General features: G+C 41.9%; 1 protein-coding gene across 1 annotated transcript in view; it reads left to right on the forward strand.

Annotated features, from left to right (window-relative positions):
- Positions 1-241: 241 nt before the first annotated feature.
- bcar3 (BCAR3 adaptor protein, NSP family member) overlaps positions 242-20512 on the forward strand; it is a 52311-nt gene continuing 32040 nt past the window's right edge. Inside the window, exons 1-2 of the mRNA XM_076087956.1 lie at positions 242-331; positions 5862-5976. Coding sequence (XP_075944071.1) covers positions 242-331; positions 5862-5976 — 205 coding nt within the window. The remainder of the gene's footprint in view (positions 332-5861; positions 5977-20512) is intronic.

Raw genomic sequence — 20512 nt, forward strand, 5'->3', positions numbered from 1 at the left:
CACTAATTACACAAACCATTGAATCTACCATTGTGTGAGATTAAATAACGAATGTTTCACAATTTGTCGCTTTGGCATCAATTTCTAATTATGTTTACTTGTTTGGATTTGATGACAATCGGACATCTAAATTAAATTGCTCTTCTCTTCCTTCTGTGTTTCAGGTTCCATCTGAAAGTGTGTGAGTGGCAGACTGTGTGTGCGTCTCTGTACATGCCTGTGTGCGCGTACGTGTGTCACAATGAAGCACCAGTCTATCTCTCGATGGCTGAGCCAGCTGGGACTGCCACAATACTGCCCAGCGCTGGAGCAGGAATACGATGGTGTCGAGGTAATACATGAACACACGCCAACAAAACCCACAAAACCTAAAGAGACATTTACAGAGGTAGTTATTCATTATAACTATTTAGTAAATAATGGCTGAAAGCAGGCTGGCCTGTTTCTCTGGTTTTGAATTCAGAATCTGATTCATTTTTATTAGCCATGTATGTGTGCACATAGAATGAATTTGACTGGTTTCTGCATTGCTCTCAATGTTTTTGCACAAAAAAGACATAACGGCGAAGATCAAGGACAACATAGCTCGACAAATAGAGGTCTTAATACACTTCAATGCATCCAACCACCAGCCCAGACCTCATCCCTGAAAAGGTTTGCAATGGTGCACTTCCACCATTGCTTCTTAGACACATTGGCCATTTTTTGCATGGCCACAAGTGTTTTCTTGTCAGGAAAATGTCAGGATTGGTTGTTTTTAGGTGTTTTACCATAAACAAAAACAGTTCTGTCCTTTTTCTGACAGTCTCCAACTGTTTGTCACACAGCTACAGAATAACCAGTTGTTAATTATCTATCCTCACACATAACTACTTGAACAAGTCATTGTAGATCTAAAATCAAGCACAATTCAGAATTTGCCTGAAACATGTTTCATTATCTTTTTTTCGGAAACCGATTTTGCTGGGTGAACTATGATGTTTCCAGAACAGCTGCCGTGTTTTCCGATCAGGAAACCTTAAAAACCCAAACTCATCACAATGATTGTTCACGGTGCATTCATAGTGATTCAAGTAGGGGTCAAGGGAGCACCAGTAGAAACATACTTTTTTGCAAAATTGTTGTAGGATACCACTTGTGTAAAAGAGGCAAACGATTAGTCCCTACCGGAGTCACAGCTGTTTACAATGACAGTTAATTACGCAATTTTAAGAAACCACCGACTGATCTGGTAAAGAGCAGATCTACATTTTTACAAGCTGCCGCAGTAAGACTTGAGGCACAGCAGGAAGAATGAGGAAACCGTGAGATCCGGACATTGCCTAACGATACGTGTGCAGTGAGCATTAGCTTGCTCACACATTGCTAACATTTGTTTGCTAACAGCTAACTTGTTGATCATCATTTTAGTTATCAACTGCATCCCAGGGTCTTTCTATATCTGTCTCTATTTTGGCTGTTAATCAATTGTAATGCTAGTTTTCCTATCACCCTGTAGAAACTTGCAACACCATTTCATGCAGGATACATCATTCCAATAAAACATGTTTTTTCTCTCGGCTATGTGTGTGAGAAGGAAGCAGAGAGGGGTGATACATCTTTATTTACAAAACAATGTGGTTATTAGAATTGGAATTATTTTGGTTATCTTGTGTCGATTATTTATTTGTTGCCTCAAATTAATGATGTTACCTAAATGATTTGTGTTGTTTCAGGCTCCAAAAGTAGCGATATTATATGCATTTTGTTAGCATTTCAGCTCTTTGTTGCATATTGTGGCGCTGATAGTTTTCCCGGAGCTACTTTTTAACAAACAAATGGCTCTTATTTGAGATTCAGCACATAAAGCTGTCACTATCTGACTGTAACCATGTCTGTTTAAAGGGGGGGGGGGTTCAGTAAATGTTGTATAGGAATGCCAACTGTTGTTGTTAAGAGTGTTTCCCACAGCAGCTTAATAGAGCAGCCTAATACAACTTCATCACAGGCCTATTAGACTGGATGCACAGTGATGTGGGGGCTGTTTTAACATCCAACCATAAGCCAACTTCAATCTGAACATTACACAGCCATTGGCTAGGAGATTAGATTGATTTGTCAATAAGACATGAATTATTCCATTACCTCCTGCTAATGTATACCCAGAATGCATTGGTGTAATTAGTGAAGGCATAATGGGAAAAGCTTAGGAAGGTGAAAGGGGCAAGGAGGGAGATACAGAGAAAACAAGGGGAGACGAGGACAACAAAGTGTTGTTTTAGTCTTGTTGAACCATAATGGAGTTTAGATTGAAGCTTCTGTGTGAAATATTCTCTCAAAGTTAGATGACTTTCTGAGCTTAAATCTACTAATTCAATCAGTAAATGTCACTGTGCACCGAGAGAAATTAGTTTAGTTGAAAGGAAAGTCTCTATAACTCATCCAAGGGCATAGGTTTGCATATGGACGGTAGGAACATGTCCCTGCCAACATTTTGGGAGGACAGAATTGTCCCTGCCAATAGACTGACAGCCATCAACTTGACAGCTGTCTGGTGAGGTGAGGGGACCGGAGAAGGCAGAGAGTGTGGCGCACTGCGGCGTCTCCATTGCGCTCCGTGCCCCTGACAGCACATCCACGGTCACTGCAACGATTCTACACACAAAAACGACGTGAAAACTAAAATCGTACATTATGTGGCATTATTGATATTTTACCTGGCAGGATTTGCATCCTCCTGTTATTTCAGCTAAGATTAATGTTGCATGTAGAGGTTTACAAATGCATTTAATTTGTTATTGAGGTGAATAGGTGCCACGTTGCACATTTAAAAAGGTTAAAGAGACAAAAGAGGAGGGAAGAGTAAATCACGCCTTCATGTTTGTTGACTCAGGAGAGATGACATTAAATGAGAAAAGTTGATCTACAGGAGAATACATATTTGAAAGCGATACAGAAATGACTTAGAGCCTATTGCATTATGTTCCATTATATTTTGAATTGTCACCCGGCACCTGAATTCAGTGTTTTTCTTAACATAAATAAAGACTTATCCACCATAAATTGATGCGGAAAAATTCACCAGTTTATGTGAATGATGCCCCGTGAACCCGTCTACAATATATGCATCAAGCTGATGACTGGAGCTACTGGTGCTTCTCTAACTCTCAACCGTCTCTATGCAGAGTAATTGCAATTATAGGCAGCATAAGGACTAAGATTCATACTCTAACCCCCGCTTGACCATCGACCATGCATATTGAGCTCGGCTCAGCGTCGCTAACCGATCTCAAAATGATATAACAACAATATCCAGCTCAGTGCTTCCTAGACATCCAGGCTGATAGCTATCACAACAAACCGGTAAAACCAAACTCAATGTTTGGTCAATGACAGTGTGAACAAAGACGATCATATTAAATCAGTATTAAGAACAAGAACAATGACTTAAAAGAGCCTTTGAAAGCTCTGCAGAGCTGCAGAACCAAATGTACAGGCCGATTGATTTTAAGATCAGAAATGTTAATGTTGAGGTCTTTATTGGCCAGTGCTGTCTGAACGACACCGCTCTGCCATTTCGCTCACAAGCACCTTTATCGTTGCTACAACATTCACGAGGGCAAAGCCAACATACACAGCTGCTATACCAACTCTCTATGAGGACTGGTATGAGAGATCATGTTGTTGTTCTGGAGAAGAAAGAAAAAAGAAAACCTGTCAAGTTGCTGTTGCACACAGAGGGAGACGAGAACGACAGAGGGAGGGGGAGATGGATTCTGAGATAGATTAGGCTTGTGATATGCCAGCCATGTCTCACGCACACGTACTAACACACACACACACACACACACTGTCAGCATCATGGTGTGTGTGTTACTCGTGTTAAAATCAGCAGAACTAATGTAGTGTCTTCTTCTTTAGGCTACTAACATGTAATTCCTGAGCTGTCTCGGCACGTTGACCGCATTGACCGGCTGTGTGTGTGTGAGTGGGTGACTTTGAGCGTGTTTGTGGGCATGTGCGTGTGTGCTACTGGCTACCTTTGTATGCAGGTATGTGCCCATGGTCGTGGATGCGTGTAAAACCTCTAACTTACCATTTGTGACTAAGAGTGACTGTGCACTGTTTCTGTGAGAGCTTGCCGTGTGTGTGTGTTTATATTCATGGGTTTGCCCTGTGTAGTCTAAATAGAGCTATTGTTTGTGATGAACTCAGAGACTGGTCATATTGTTGAGAAACCAAAACAACAAGGGTTTGAGCTGGGAGAGTCCTGTCGTGTGTGTGTGTGTGTGTGTGTGTGTGTGTGTGTGTGTGTGTGTGTGTGTGTGTGTGTGTGTGTGTGTGTGTGTGTGTGTGTGTGTGTGTGTGTGTGTGTGTGTGTGTGTGTGTGTGTGTGTGTGTGTGTGTGTGTGTGTGTGTGTGTGTGTGGTTCCATTACCGTACAAGGTTGAGTTCTGGTTCAAAGACTTTGTGGCTATTTGAGGGGTCGTTTGCGTTAATACCATAGTGAGGGTTGAAGTGAGGCGGGGTGTGTGTGTGTGTTTATGACAATGCTATAATGACAGGAGCGGGATGAGGGGAGGAGATGACACACTTTTGGAAGACAGGAGGTCACCGGTGGTCTCAGCTATTTTTCTTTTGCTCCTCTGGAGCCACCAACCTGTCTAGACAAACTGTGTGTTACTTATCTTCTATCAAGCACAACAGTGGTATCTTCCCTGTATGGAACTCAAAGTCAGTTGTTAGTGTTTATGTTCTGAATGTTACCCCATCATTTCTACCTCATGAATCTATTTTCATATTCGCTGTGTGTTAAAGGTTTCAACATCACTGCTCGTTTGTGATTGGCTGGCTAGTGTCTTTTAAGTGGTGTATTGAGACACCTCACACATAGCCGTAGTAAACAGTTTAACCTCTAACACAGGCGTGTCAAACATGCGGCCGAGGGCCAGCCCACCAACGAGTCCAAGTTGGCCCACTGGAAGACTTTGCCAAGTAGGAAAATTGCAGAGAAGTCATTAATTCATTTATTTCAAATGCTATTCCTATTTGTCCACTGGGGGTTGTGCTGTCCTACTAAGAGTACCAGGCCCTATGCTGGATATACAGCTATTATAGATCCCACGTGCTTACATACAGGCCACGTGACACAACACTGTCAAGCCTAGGCTTGTTTTCATGCAGAAGCTGCCGGTAGGAAATGTCTTTGTCAAAAAGGGGAGAAGTGGATACAGTGTTGAGTTTTCCGAGTAAATATGGACCAGTTCCTATTGCTCCACAGAGGTAAACGGGAAGCCAGTATGCTTGTTGTGTTCACTGCACCTTTCAGTGCTCAAGGAGTATAATATTCAACGCCACTATAAGACTCACCATGACGAGAAATACAAGTGAGAACAGACATGAATGAATTGAAGGAAAAAGCAGTCTGTTTTTAGTCCTGCTAAGACCTGAGTATTGCGTTTTCTGTCAAAAATGAAACCTCTTCTTGACACGTGTCAATTTCCGTACGTAACAAGCGGAAATTGACACGTGTTGCTGGACATTCATACATACAGTCTTTTCAAAATAAACTTCAGTCTCTGATAAAAACAGCTGGGTCAGGCTAAGGCAACAAAACTACTTAGTCATCAGTAAAACAATTATTAGATTCAATGTTAGAAGTACACCGCAATTATCAGAACAAAACGAACATTTAGGCTCCCTCATGTGGCTCAAAGGTGTACTGCACATAAACATGTTAAATAAATTCAGCAAATTGATGTGGTGACCTAAATAAAACCTCCTGTGACCCTCCTGTGGGTCTCGACCCAGGCTTTGAGAATGACTCTAGAGTACCGTCACTTTATGTTAACTGTTAAGTTTCTGTTTTTGTGTTTTTTCAGGACCTGCTCCACCTCTCAGAGTACGACCTCTTGGAGCTCGGAGTCCACAACCACCTCCACCGCCTGCACCTTCTCACTTCTCTGCGCCTCCTCCAGGAGCGAGAGAGGAGGAGAGGTAGTCACACACACACACACATAGTTGACCAAACAGTATCTTTCCTTATCTGTTCCATCATGTTGTTGATTCTGGCTCCGTGTTTAAGTCTTCAGGGAGACTCAAAGTCTTTCTGTCCACACAGCCTTAGTACATAGGGCCCCTCTCTGCCAGGTGAGCTACAGGGATTTTCTCTTTGTATCGCCCATTTCTAAACTACACTGAAAGTTCTTTTCAACCAAACAAAATCCAGCAAAAAATGAATAAATCAATTAATGCAATAATATATATATATATATATATATTGATTGATTTATGTTATATATATATATATATATATATATATATATATATATATATATATGCTATACCAAACCATGATTTAGGGCAGCAGTTGGATTAGTAAACATTACATGTAATTTGCAACAACTGCTATTAGTTTTAACGGATTAAAATGCAGTGTGACCAGCTAGATGGAATGCAGCGAGGGTCACCCGTAGTGCGCGACGAAACGGATTGAGAGCAGCTTTGCCAGGGTCCGTTCTTGCACACTTGCCCAAATCCCTAGACAGGAAACTTTGGGGATCGACTGCGACTCAAGTCGTTCACCTTTTGAAGGGGTTAGAGAGGTCCGCAGCATTCCATCTAAGGGAGCCTGGTAGGTCCAGCTCATTAGATACTTTTTTTTCACTCCTATTTATAAACTTTATCATCTGAGCTGATGACATCATGATGCCACAGAAAAGACCGATCAAGAAACGGTGGCATCATCTGAGGGATCACAGAACATAAGGTGAGGGGAGGAGCTTAATTTAACATCTGAACTGTGACATCATAACTGAGAAGAAAAAAAGTTTCAAAAAGGACTTTGGACTTTGTTGCCTTTACTCAAGCACAGCCGGAGGTAGACAGGGAAAGGAGAGAGAGAGGGGACAACAGGCAGCAAAGGTCCTGTCTTTTGTCTTCTCTCTGGGTACACAGGGAGAGAGACGGAGACAGATAGCATTAGTGTCATGTAAAGACATGCTTATGCCTGGGGGGTCCGGTGGTGGGGAGGGGGATAGTCTGGTGGAGGCCAATGCTTTGTCGCACACACAGCCAAATGTGAACACTTCCAAAGCTGTCAGTAAATAAGGAGAAGAGTGCTGAGGCCTGCAGTCCCGCTGGGTTTAATCACTTCTACAAGTGTGTGTGTGTGTGGACGCATGGAGATGTGTGTCGGTCTGTGCGGGACTGCCTGCTTTGTTTGCCCAGTTTCCCATGCATTATACTGTGAAATCTAACTGTTGTCCTGGTGACTGTCTGAGTCCTGCACAAGTCCAGTTTATACCAAGCGGAGAAATTATTTTAGTGAATCTCCTGAAGCGAATATGTAGCATTTGACTTCTTGACTCCTGCAGCTGTTCTCGCATCATATTACAGGCATAAATATACCAGGAACAAAATCAAAAGAGGTGTGTTTGCAAGGGCAAAATATGCCGTTTGCGACCAAAACAATGCATCACGTTTGCCTCAATCCGCAGTGTGGAGTTTGCTAGCCCATCTGGAATGGAGTGTCTTCTAAAAAAAAAAAAAATAGTTGCTTGTCATTTCCTTCGTAGGACTATAAGAGTGTTAAGAGGCAATAAAAGTGCTGGAAGTCTCTGACATCAGAAACGAAGAGATGAAATGGTGGAAGAAACAGTTTGAAGAATGGCTTCTATAAACGTGCAACATGTAAGAGAGATGCAAAGCCTGTAGGCTGTGAAACAAACACTATGGCATGTTTTACTGTTGTGGTTGATTTACTAAAGAAACGGATCATGGCGACCTAAACCTAAAACCTATCTCATATATAAACCAGTTCCAGCATTCTGCCAGGCTCCAGAAGAACAGAAGCCAAAGGTGTTCTGATGCGATATACTTTCAAACAAGCCATAATTGTATATTTAATTAAACGGCCCGTATGAACTTATAATAAGAAATAATGTATGAATAGAATGGGCTTGAAGGGAAAGTGTCATGTTTTACTTTATATTAACATTGGCATTTCATCTACAAGTCTTTCTTCTTTTTAAAAAATGTTCTATTACTTTATATTTTTTTATTCTTGAAAGTGAGTTTGTGACCTTAGAGTCGAGGTTTAGCTCATCTGAGTACTGATGGCTCGCTTTCCTTGTGTGGTGTCTAGATGTCTGTGGACTTTAGATGTAAAAAAAAAAAAGACAATAAAATGAATACTTATATTTCAAAACGCATACTGTTTGTGGTGCTAGATGACTCAGGGGGATCACAAGTCATTAGGATATGTCCTCTGACAACCGTTAATGTATGTACTAAACTTCCAGACGGCCCATCTGATAGTTGTCAAGCTGTTGAAGTCTGTATATTTAACAAACATACCTTGCAATGGACTGACATTCAAAGAGTCACATAGTTTTGCAGCTAAGACGTTAAGACATAAAGAGAAGAAGGCGTGATGAATTACCTTGAGCATTGAAAGTTAAAAAAAAACAGAAAAGAAATGAGAAATCACATTGATCTGTGAGTGACAAGTACAGTAAGCCATGTCCACCAAAGACATAAAATACATGAGATGAGGACTTGTACAGAAAAGCGTACATGGTCACATTCCTGAGATCTCTGTTGGACCGCTAGTGTCGCCCCAACCTGCAGGTTGAGCTCCGTCGCTGAGGTGCAACAGCCTCTAGTTGAAATCACTCAGTCACCAAGTACTGTGGTATTATGTCTGCCTGGCAGCCTGCCACCCCTATCATTACCACAAAGGCCAGATTTGTTCAGCTAATGGTCTCCTTCACACACACACACGCATGCAGCATCCTCCAAAAATGCCAACTCAACATTTGACCCAGATAAGAGCATTCCAGTGAGAGCACCTTCAAAATAAAACACGTGCATACACAGCGTCCAGGCACATATTAGTTTCATCATATTTATGTTCGTTGGCTACAGTATGTGATTACGTGGCTAGAATACGAATCCGTGTGTGTGTGTGTGTGTTTGTGCCAGGTACTTTCCTCGTTGGCAGGACTTAAAATGCAGCAGAGAAGAAGAGATGCTCCAATTAGAACAATTAGATGGTAAAATGGGAGGCATCAGTAAAACACACACGTGCACTTTCATATTTCACATATTTGAGGCCTTTTAGTTTCAGGTTACAGTGTGTTTAGTTACAGTTGTTGCTGTCGGGCTGAAGCTGTTCTGTGGATACTAATTAACTCCATAGCTGTGTTCTTGTTTGTGATTCTATGTTGACAATAGGGCAAGAATTTCAGGTTATTACCACTTTTATTAGCATTGATGCTAAGCATTGAAGCATGATTAAAATGAAAAAAAGGAAATTCTTTAATCTCGCCAGCGGCGCACATAGACAGATGGAACCAATATTGTTTAATATCACTTGAGTATATTAATGGGTGATTCTTACCAGCACTGTCATTTACAACCGCTAGGTTTATTAGATTGCTGTCGTCATCTGGAAGCAGCAGTGATTTTAAAAGCCATGCAGAAACACACACACACACACACACACACACACACACACACACACACATGGATCTAGCATGGATGGTTTTATCTAATCAGGCGCCTGGTTCTGGAACAAATTAGTTTATCTTTTTCTGCACAACAAACAGATCAGATTATAGAAAAAGCATGGATTTCACTCAGTCTGATTGATGTGGTGACAACAAGTGTACCTTTTGTTCAGACTCCTCCCTCACAAGATTTCCTATAATAATAATATTTCCTATTATTTACTAAAATCACAAAAAGAGAGGTTATTAGTCTCTTTTTAGAGTATGTAATGAAGTTTATTTGCTGTTGTGCTGCTGTGTTTTTCACTGTTATTGTACTATTATTTGACTAAAATCGTGGTTGCAGTTTGACATTTAATAAAAGGAATTGTTATTTATTCCTAGATTTATTTAGTTACGTTATTTTTCCGACTGACTGTCAAACTAGATAATAAAAGAAAGTTCTATGGCGTTCATTCGCTGTATGTTTTACAAAGGGTTTAACCTGAGCCAGGCCATACAACAATGATAGCAAACACATCACATCCACACAGGATTAGTAGTATGCAGCTGTATATGAAATAATAATTTGATATAAATTAGTTTTTTTGCAAGTTCAGGTATCAGAATTGGTATGGGGAGGGAATGAAATGTTATCGGATCCTCTCTGCTTATGAATACTTCCATCTTTGCGTTCATTCGTGCCCTCGCTGAGCTATACCAGCTGTTTTGTCCAAGCGTCAGATCTGTTGTGTCCCTTCCTGAACTATATGAGCCGAGGAAGTGAGTACAGACGACACACTGCTGTGTGTGTGTGTGTGTGTGTGTGTGTGTGTGTGTGTGTGTGTGTGTGTGTGTGTGTGTGTGTGTGTGTGTGTGTGTGTGTGTGTGTGTGTGTGTGTGTGTGTGTGTGTGTGTGTGTGTGTGTGTGTGTGTGTGTGTGTGTGTGAGAGAGAGAGAAAGAGAGACAGCAGGTGTTCATGCAGACAGTTTGTTTGTTTGTTTGTTTGTTTCCCTGGTGGACGGTGTTGTTGCCATGGTGGCAGAATACTTGACATCAGTCAGTTCACACTTACACACATGCATAGCTGTCGGCTTACTTAGAGTTCAGTGGTTTTCTCACATCATAAGTTGCTCAACACACTTTCAGCCAGTTCAAATTACAGATTTGAACCTGTTCTTTTCTTTGACAAATGACCTGCAGCAGCTCTGTGCGAATGGATCACTATTCACATCACACTGACAATATCCATAAAAACACAACACACTTCAATAGAGAATGCAGAGATGTTTAAGTCCACAACCTTTGCATATTGGATAATGTATGTTACATCCTACCACGGAGCACAGGCTGCACCAGGATAACCTCTCTTGTGAAGGTGATAAAGTCATCAACATGACCTGGAGTTAATACTGAGTGTACTATAAACATGTTCCTCTGTCTGTCTGCGTGTGTCAGTAACACCAACGCTTATCTCTCGTATGTCAAAACAGGGAAGATCCAGTTCCCAGAACTAGGCTGGGAGGCATCCAAAAAACAGAAATACTTTAGGAAAAGTAAAGCTGGGGCATTGGTTGCTAGTTTCTTTCTTACAAAGTCTTTATACATTTGGCTAAAATGTGGTTAATAGCAACAGACTCATCAAATCCTCTAATCTCTGCATTTGACTGTGTTTTTGCTCTGTATCTGTCCCTGGTATGTCATGTTTATGAAATAATAAACAGAATTGGTTTGTGCAGTGAGAGGTGTCTTGATATTATTACACTCAGTTGGCAGTTTATCAGCTACACCTAGCTTAAACCAATGCTGTGCAATACAACGGTCCTGCAACTAGTCTTAACTTCGTGAAGGTTTTAATGTTCGGTTGTTGTTGAAACTGTTTTAGAGAGGTGTTGATTCAACTGTATGATCGTTTTAGAGGGTCGTCATGTGGTGCTGTTTATGTGTATCGAGTTATACAGTGAGGTGTTTCTGTTATTTAGTCCACCTTCACTAAAGAAATGGGGTTAGACTGCATCAGGTTTAGCTGCATCTAATAAACTGGCCACTTTGATATGCAGGCAATCAAAAAAAAAAAAAGATTCAGTAACTTCCAGTCAGTCGTGCAGGCCTGTTATGTTCCTTCCTTGTTCTTATTTTAGAAAATGTTGCAATGAGACAGAAACAGTCAGTAAAGTAATGTTCAACACAATGTTTCTGCTCCTCCAAAAAAAGCAATCGTTCAAACTAAATGACAAAACAGATTGTTAGTCAGTGCGATCAAGAAGGACCCACTGCCCTCCAAAATGCACATGACTGTTACAGAAGTTATTCATTTCTGATATGCTGTAGACTGTTGGTATCAAACAAGATGTGAACAGCGGTCACCATGCCAATGTCCCACGTTTTGTACGTCCAACCACCTCCCCAACAGGTTTAGTATTGCTAGAGCAGCATAACATTACCTCTGCCATTGCTTCTGTCTCTTCTTACAGGTTTTCTTGGATATGTTGTTTCAGTTGAACAAATGGCCGATGCCGTCCTTTCTCTGGTGAGGACAGTCTCACACAAGGGAAAAAACTTGCTCAGTTATTTTGGTACAATACATCATAAATGCATAAATCGAGGCCGCTGCATGTTGCAACCTTTACAGATTCATACTACGTAGAAGTTGCTATGACTCATGAGTGTTGCTCCTTGTGTCAAGTCCCATTGATCAACTGTCGACTCTGGGTTTCTGTAGAAACCATGAGTCAGAAAAATTTGCAAAGATTTCATTCCACCTGAACAGATCCGGGCCAATCACTTTTTATCGTAAGCCCCTGAGGCTGCAACCACAGGAATGAGGAGTGGCCGAAACATTTAACAGTTTACACTTTTCTGATCAGAAACACTCGCATGGAAACAGGAGCATGTGTGTGTATACAGATCTATAAAGGAAAAAGGGAGTGAAGGGGGGGGGGGGATGGAATGAGGGGGACAGAATAGGGAGAAAGGAGGATGAAATCGGGAGGAGAATGTCCGTTCCACAGTTCATATCTTCATACAGGAATACTACAAATCTATACACGGAAAGGAACCAGAATGAAAGAAAAACCAAGAGGTTGCTAATACCACAAGTTCTAATAAACCGTTTTACTCTAATCCAATTATGTGCAGGTGAGAAAGCCAAACCCATCTATTTAATGGTTTGGGAAACACTGATGCCCTGAGGTGGAGTGGTGGTCAGTGTTTGGAAATGAGTGACTCAGCGAGGCGTTGTGCCAACACGATGTGCTGCCTGAGTGCCAATGTGCACGAAGCAGGGCTCGGCCTGAGGACTCACATTAGCAGGAAGTGCAGGAAATGGCTTTAATGATTCCCCAAACTCCTTTTTTTTTTTTTCTTTAAATAGTAAAATAAACAATTTCATCTGTCGACTTTTCTGAAGTTGGAGATCGAGCCTCGATATTGTACGCTTCCTGTGCAGTACAATTAATTTGTACACAGCATAAAACATCTAAAAATACTGTGTTAAGTGGAGGAAATGACAGTGTTCGTCACAATGGCACTTCCTGCTCTGCCCTTTCATGTATAATCACATATGTCTAATGGCTATAGCATGATCCCACAGCAAAATAACCCGGACCAAACAAACATCAGATTATGAGCACAACCAGAACAATGTGCCTCGTCCAAAGAGCATTACAGTCTATGGTGTGAAGCTACTTGAATCAGATTATTTTAAAGTGAGGATGAGCCTGCTTTCATAAAAGGTTTGTTATTCGGCAAACAACTTGATAAGATCTTTCATCACAAGGACACATATCAAGGATGTCAAGGATTATCGTTCCGCTCAGCCGCCCCCATCATTACCGCCCCTCATGCCCCCATTTTTAGGGACGTTTAGGTGATTCAGGAGATGATTACAGATTACCCCTCCTTGGCTCACTGTACACCTTCCTGGAAATGCCACCCTCACACACATAAAGATGCTAAGAATTTTCACAAGCCTGTGTGAAATAGTACTGAGATTTACTCAGGGGGGGGGGGGGGGGGGAAATGAAATTCAACAGTCCCTCTATCTGTACCGGAGTCCAGGAGCAACTTCTGAGCTTGGCTTTGACATTCAGGCTGTGCTCCAGTGTAATTTCCCTCTCAAAATGTCATTGCTGTATTACACAAAAAAAACTGATAAAAGGATATCAAAATAATACACATTATTTCGGTGGCATGATTTTGTTTTTATTATTTGCAACCCTTGAGATTCTTTCATGACCCCTTGGTGTCCTGGCATCCTATCATGGGAACCACTGGCATAAGCAATTTGGTGAAAATGATTAGCTTTAACACCACGTGTACGACTTTTGATCATTTTTGTGGCTTATGACATTCATGACTTGGCAAGTTATCTGCTGCGATCGGTGACAGTGAGGCAGGAAGAAGGAGTGGCCTGACAACTACACAGATGGTGAACCGTATTACTAAAACGCATTCATTTAGAAGATAAACCAAAAGTAGGCCCACCTGAAATGACAACTTAATGGGCACTCACAACTGCAGCAAGTCAAAAACCAAAATCTTCCTTTATCACCATGAGGACAGTTTGGGCCCTCATGCACTTCACCAGCTTGCTCAATCTCTACTAATGTAGTGTGAATAGCTCCAAGATCAAAAGACCTACATGTTTGTGGCAGCATGTGTGTGTGTGTGTGTGTGTGTGTGTGCGTGTGTGTGTGTGTGTGTGTGTGTGCGTGCGTGTGCGTGTGCGCGTGTCTGTCCGATGCAGGCCATCTGATCATCTCGGCTTTCATAGCGGCAGGATGGGCTCCTTGTATTGTCAGAAAGGAAACACAAAAACGTGCACACACATGCACGTGTCTGGGTGTTATCAACTCTAGACAATACAGAGGAACAGGAGGACAAAGACAGGAGAGAGTGTTGTCTTGAAGTCCAGTCAACACACACTCAACATGACCTCATACCTGATGTAGAGCTCTTTTATGTTTCATCTACTTTACCAGATGAAATGTGATCTGCCAGCGTCCCCTCCATATTTGAAAGTCATAAGATCACTCAAAGTAGATTTTAAACTGCAATGCTCTTCTGATTTATGTTTCACTCAACTCTGAGTCAAGCAGTTAAACTCCACGAGTCTCGAGTGCACCTCAAGTTGCTTAAACATGTCACAACCATGCAAAAGATACGTTTTCTTTTGTTTTTTCTTTTCACCCCCTCTCTGCATTTAGCTGCATTCGGTCACATCTAAATCTTCTCAAAGCACCAGAGCAGTTGGTGGTGTTGGTGGAAGAGGTCCCAAACAAAAAGACTTGTAGCATGAAATATGAGGCTGTGCAGGGTACACAGAGGAGAGGGAGGAGGAGGTCTGAGGGGGGAGAGGAGGGCAGCGAGAGTTTTGTTCAGGAGTTGGGGGGGTAGTTGGGGGGGGGGGGGGGGCAAGAGACAACTCAGCTAAAACAGAAAGAAAGAAAACTCCTCCCAAACACTGTGGGGAAAGAGGAGGGGCTGGGTGCTCGCAAATCACGAGAGAGAGAGAGAGAGAGAGAGAGAGAGAGAGAGAGAGAGAGAGAGAGAGAGAGAGAGAGAGAGAGAGAGAGAGAGAGAGAGAGAGAGAGAGAGAGAGAGAGAGAGAGAGAGAGAGAGAGAGAGAGAGAGAGAGGGGGGGCAGGGCTTCTGGTTGTGCAGCGCTACTTGTTGTTGCCTGTCTGAAGGAGCGCGAGTGTGTCGTCTTCCAGTCGGTCAGCTAGTCAGCAACTCAAGTCATTCAAACAAACTATGACATGGAATCATTCTGATAGAAGTATATAAATCTAAAAGACAAAGAAGAGCGAAGATCGGGAACAGGAGGTCACACTGACAGGTAAGGAATACAAATCTGTGTTTATGTGAGTGTGCATCAATATGCAGAAGATGTGTGTAGGAATGTGTGGAGACAGTTATCTTGATGGACATCTTTTCCCTCTGGAAGCATTTTCATTCGCCTCAGTTCTTCTGACTTCTCATCATCTCAACTACAAGTTAAAAATAGAAAATGCTACTTTCTTTCTGCGGCGGATGCATGTTTCACCACACTGCCTCCTCTTCGTCTCTCAGCGGTCCTTCTCTCCATCCCCTTTGGTTGAATTGTTTACAGCTTGCAAGTGAGTTATATTTGCTCGGGGACTTTTTTGAGCAATGCGTTGCTTTCCCAAGACACTGGGTGTGACTGTGGTTGCTGGGATTGGTGGTGCTAACTGTGGAAACCCCAGCAGGAAATAATTACATGAAATATGACGGATAAGATCAAGGTTTTTTTCTTGTTTATTTGTTTTCGAGTAAGTTTGGGATTGAGCCTTTAAGGTTTAGGTTAAGGTCACAGCTTAAACATTTCAGAGAAGTTTATTCCTCTCAGTCAAACATTGATATGATAAATTATAGGTTTTGATACCACTGCAAAGTCATCAATATGTATTGTAGTATAGGACCTAAAACAGTCTTTGCTTAAGAAACACTTTGACAGGTTGAATGACTGCTGCTCAGATTGAAACTGTGACCTTTCAGTGATGAGAACACATCTTTAAACAGCAAGCCACCCACGGGATGATGACAGAGGCAGACGTGTGTGTGTGTGTGTGAAGTGTTGATGTCTTGTGCAGATAAACACACACATGCGGCAGGTTGTTGCAGACATTAGTCAGTGTTGGGTCTGAATCCCATAGTGTCAAGAATCAAGCCAATGAGATTCAACCTTTAATTAACACTGAAACGTGTCTGTGTCAGATTCACAGATGGTTAACTTTGAGATGGTTGCGTACTTTCAGTGTGTGTGTGTAGGTGTGTGTGTGTGTGTGTGTGGTGTTGTGTTACTTGCCTCAGTGGGATGAGGTGGTTGGTCCAGCCAGCTAATCAACACTATGTGACTTGTAGTCTTCACAAAGTCTGACCGACTGCAGAGGTTGAAAGTAAAAAAACTAATATATTTATCAAGACGATTACTTGAGTATCATTTTGCTGTATTAACTTTAGCAGTACAACTATGTGCTTCAAACTTTACTGCATTTCAGAGGAGAATGTTGTACTTGTAGGCAAATATTCAACATATACAAAGTATATGATAAGCACGTAGAATAAGAACCAGATAAAACCATCCAGCAGTATACCGAATGAATAACATCAGTAATGGTGTTATAAGAAAGCTGAAAGGGGTATTTGTACATTTGGTACCAGAAACTGAAATCTGGAACTTGTTTTTTGTTCAAGGAAATGTGCTCATGTGCTTTGTTGTCAATGCAGATAGATACAAGAGCCAGGAGACGGTGTCGTAGCTTAGAATAAAGACTGGAAACACGTGGAAACTGATTTACCAGCACCTCTAAAGACCATATATCACGTCTAATCCATAAACCAAAATGTCAACATGACAAGTTCTGGTTTCACAGGGAGTTAAGTGCTGGAACTATTTCTTGGCCAGGCCATTGACTTCCTGGAGTCCTGTCATCACCTGCTGGTCCGAGCTTCATATTTAGCATACAGGCAAAAGACTGGTGTTGATCTTCTCATCTAACCGTCTAAAAGAAAGCAAATGCGCATCTAGAAGTCATCGATTAAAGACATTTAGGAAATTAGGTGTGAAATGTCTTGACTTCTAACGGATGACTTCTACATGGTACTATTGTTGTTTTAACTTAATTATGGAACTCAATACTTCTTCCACCACTGACTGACTCAGCCGACTGCTTCTTCTTCTGTGTGACTGACTTGTCTCACAGTGTGATGAGCAGTGACTGTACAAAGACACAGTCACTCTGTCACTGTAGACAAATGAAATAAACACACACTGAGGGTAGGTGGCGTGTGTTTGTATGTGTGAGAGAGAGATTCAGAAGGAACCAATGGCAGCTACTGCTGTGGGATTTAATAAAAGCCTCATTAATATGTTGCACACATACTTCACACACACACACACACTGGTGGGCCCACGCACAGAAGAGCGCAGTAGGACACCTCTCTCTCTTTCTAACAAAGGCCGGCTCTAAACAGCGGTCATGTGACAGTTGTTCCCATTGTTCACTTCTGGCCAGGGGTGGTTTTGCTAATGCACTGGTGTGTGTGTGCATGTGCCATAGCAGGAAGACACTTTAAGTCCGCTAGAGGAAACCACTTATTCCCAAACATGTTGGTGTTGTCCTCCCTATACTGTGTGTAATGCAACATGTGACACTTGCTGTTTTAACTCCATTTCATTTATAAATCATATTATTGTTTAGAGTGTGTTTTGTAATATGTAAACCAGAGGACTTTTAAAATTCCTTCAGTCAAACCTAAATCCTCAACATGCACAGTAGTCCATGGGGCCAGTTTTTAAAACCGCTACTTCAGTGGATTAACCACAAAGCCTACTTACTGCTGACTCATGTGTATAGCTAGCTAGAGAGAAAGGGAGAGAGTTTACCTTCAAAACATTAAATTACATTAAACTGAATTTGTTAGGAAAGTGTGTGTCCTCCAACATTGTGAGACATAATTCTAGGTATAATTAGGTTCATAGTGAAAAGGAGGAAGGGAAGCAAGAGAGATATTTGTTTTATTGGCAGTAATCCTTTATAATGAGCTGGCTGCTGTCTAAATGTTTATACTGCCACTTCCTCTTCCTGTTAATCTGCGCTTGTTTCCCACCCAAGGCCTTGTGTATCTTTGTGTGAGTGTGTGCTGGTGTTCCCAACCCAAGGTCTTCACCGCTGTGGGTGACACAGCAAACCTCTCTTCACAATATTTTGTCTTCCGTACCATGGTCAAGGAAAATACGTCCGATTGGTTGCCAGGTGTCTATATCAGCGGGGAAGCCGCTGGTTCTTGGGAGTATTTTGCCAATGTAAATTCCCCCAATTTTCTTTTAATGCTTTTCTCAATGAAGCCTGGTTGAAGACCTCTGAGTTGCTGACCACTAGAGCCTGATAAACCAAATATTAGCTCATTAGAGATCTATCGTATTGCAGTATATGTAATGCTTATGTCAGTAAATGACAAGAAGTTGAAAATCCTGTACCCGTCGGGCTATAGTCCACATCTTTTCATGTGCTACAGATTGAAACATGGCTACAAAAATGACATCAAAGCAGCTACAAAGGGTTTTTGTAGGTTGATTTACAAATATAACTCAAAAATTGTCAAGTTTGTGTGATCATTATGACAAACGTTAAGTTAACCGTTCCTTGCAGCCGCTACTTCTGTGCTTCCGATTTGACTGAAGATGACATTGGCGCAGCGTCAGTCACTACTCACGAGTTGGGGCAAGAAACAATCCGGCCCAACAGAAACCAACTGAAACACAATGTCCGCCTGATTATCAGGTCATCCTCCGTCTCCCCCAGCATAGAATCAAGGTAGTCTGTGGAATAATGCAAGAATATCTTTTAATTATCTGCCGTTTGTTTCTGAAGATTTCGTGTCTGTAGCAAATTTAAAATGCTTCGTCATTGTAAGTGTTAACAAAACCAACTGTATTCGCTGAATTCATCGAACATTGACACAGAGAATTGGAAAGTAAAAGACTGCTGACTGTGTTATTAGTTCAGCTCACCATTAATGAGGCCAGCAACAGATTTGGAAACACTTTGATTGGTTGTGTCTTAACTACATTTGTTTTACTTTTCTCCTGTTTTACCACACAGGCTTGTACCTTTGACTTTTTAAGAGAGTTCCATGCCGATCCAAATCTTGAAAGTGCTTCAAATAACACGTCTCACATGGTCTAAGGAGGCAGCGGGAGTTTTGCTTCCCTAATCCTGGATGCCAAAATAACTCTGCAACGCTATATCAGTACTTTTCAAACATAGTTCCAGACAACACTGCTATCCTAAATCCTTACGGAAGGTTGTTTACATTAAACTGTATGTAACCATAGCAAAAATAGTCACGCTTCACGCCAGATTACCAGTTAACCCACTGTAGGAACTAACCCAAACAAACTAACTTACAAATGAAAATAGCTTTTTATTCCTTTGTTTATAGACTTGGTGAATGCCAGAGCTCCTTCTTTCTCTTGTGTGTGTGTGTGTGTGTGTGTGTGTGTGTGTGTGTGTGTGTGTGTGTGTGTGTGTGTGTGTGTGTGTGTGTGTGTGTGTGTGTGATGGAGGGCGCTGTAGCCACTGAACAGGCTGAACAGCTGTAGGGAGGAGAGGATGATGCAGGGACAGAGAAAGAGGAGAATAAAAAGAGCAAAGTCTATTATTACGAGAGGTGGAAGGACAAAGGATAGAATGAAGGTGACAAAGTGAGGAGGCAAAAGAAGAGCTGACATCATGATGGACAGAGGGAGGGAGGGATGTATGTGGAGGGGGGGGTGTAAAGATTGAGAAAGAAAGGGAAAGATGGATAAAAGGGAAATAGTGTGGAGGGAGTAGATGGGTAAGATGGAGAGAGGCGAGGTTAAAGGAGAACAGTGAGTAAGATTTTCACACCTTCCCTCGAAGTGGAAATGACTTCCTCTAGCTCTTAGCATGAATAATTTATTCATAAGATTAATTGACAAAGTATTCATGTGCATAAGTGCTGTCTGTCTGTGTTTTCACTCAGTGAGGGACAGTCCTTTCTCCTCGGTAGATGAGGGTGTGTGTCTGGCAGATGGTCAGGGCCACACACACACACACATACACATCAACACACACAGACACACACACACACACAGACAGAGCTGACCATCCCTGAGGGTCTTATAATAGGTCCTCCTCCTCCTAGAGTCGTTCTGCCCCTCAGAGGAATCCACACTCTGACCCAACATGCCTTAGCAGGACTTTTACAGTGTGTGTGTGTGTGTGTGTGTGTGTGTGTGTGTGTGTGTGTGTGTGTGTGTGTGTGTGTGTGTGTGTGTGTGTGTGTGTGTGTGTGTGTGTGTGTGTGTGTGTGTGTGTGTGTGTATTACCTTTACTCATCACGCTGAAGAGTCTTGAGCTGGACAGCTGTTCCTTTCCCTAAACCTCTATTTGCATTTTAATTGACATTCATCATCACAAGCTGGTGACTCTGTGACCTCCTGCTGAAGTTGGGTTTAGTTCCACTTTATATTCCAGGTTTTCTGTATTCA

The sequence above is a fragment of the Anarhichas minor genome, unplaced genomic scaffold (genome assembly GCF_050575085.1).
Source record: "Anarhichas minor isolate MPS153535 unplaced genomic scaffold, ASM5057508v1 ptg000010l, whole genome shotgun sequence".
Taxonomy (NCBI): Eukaryota; Metazoa; Chordata; class Actinopteri; order Perciformes; family Anarhichadidae; genus Anarhichas; species Anarhichas minor.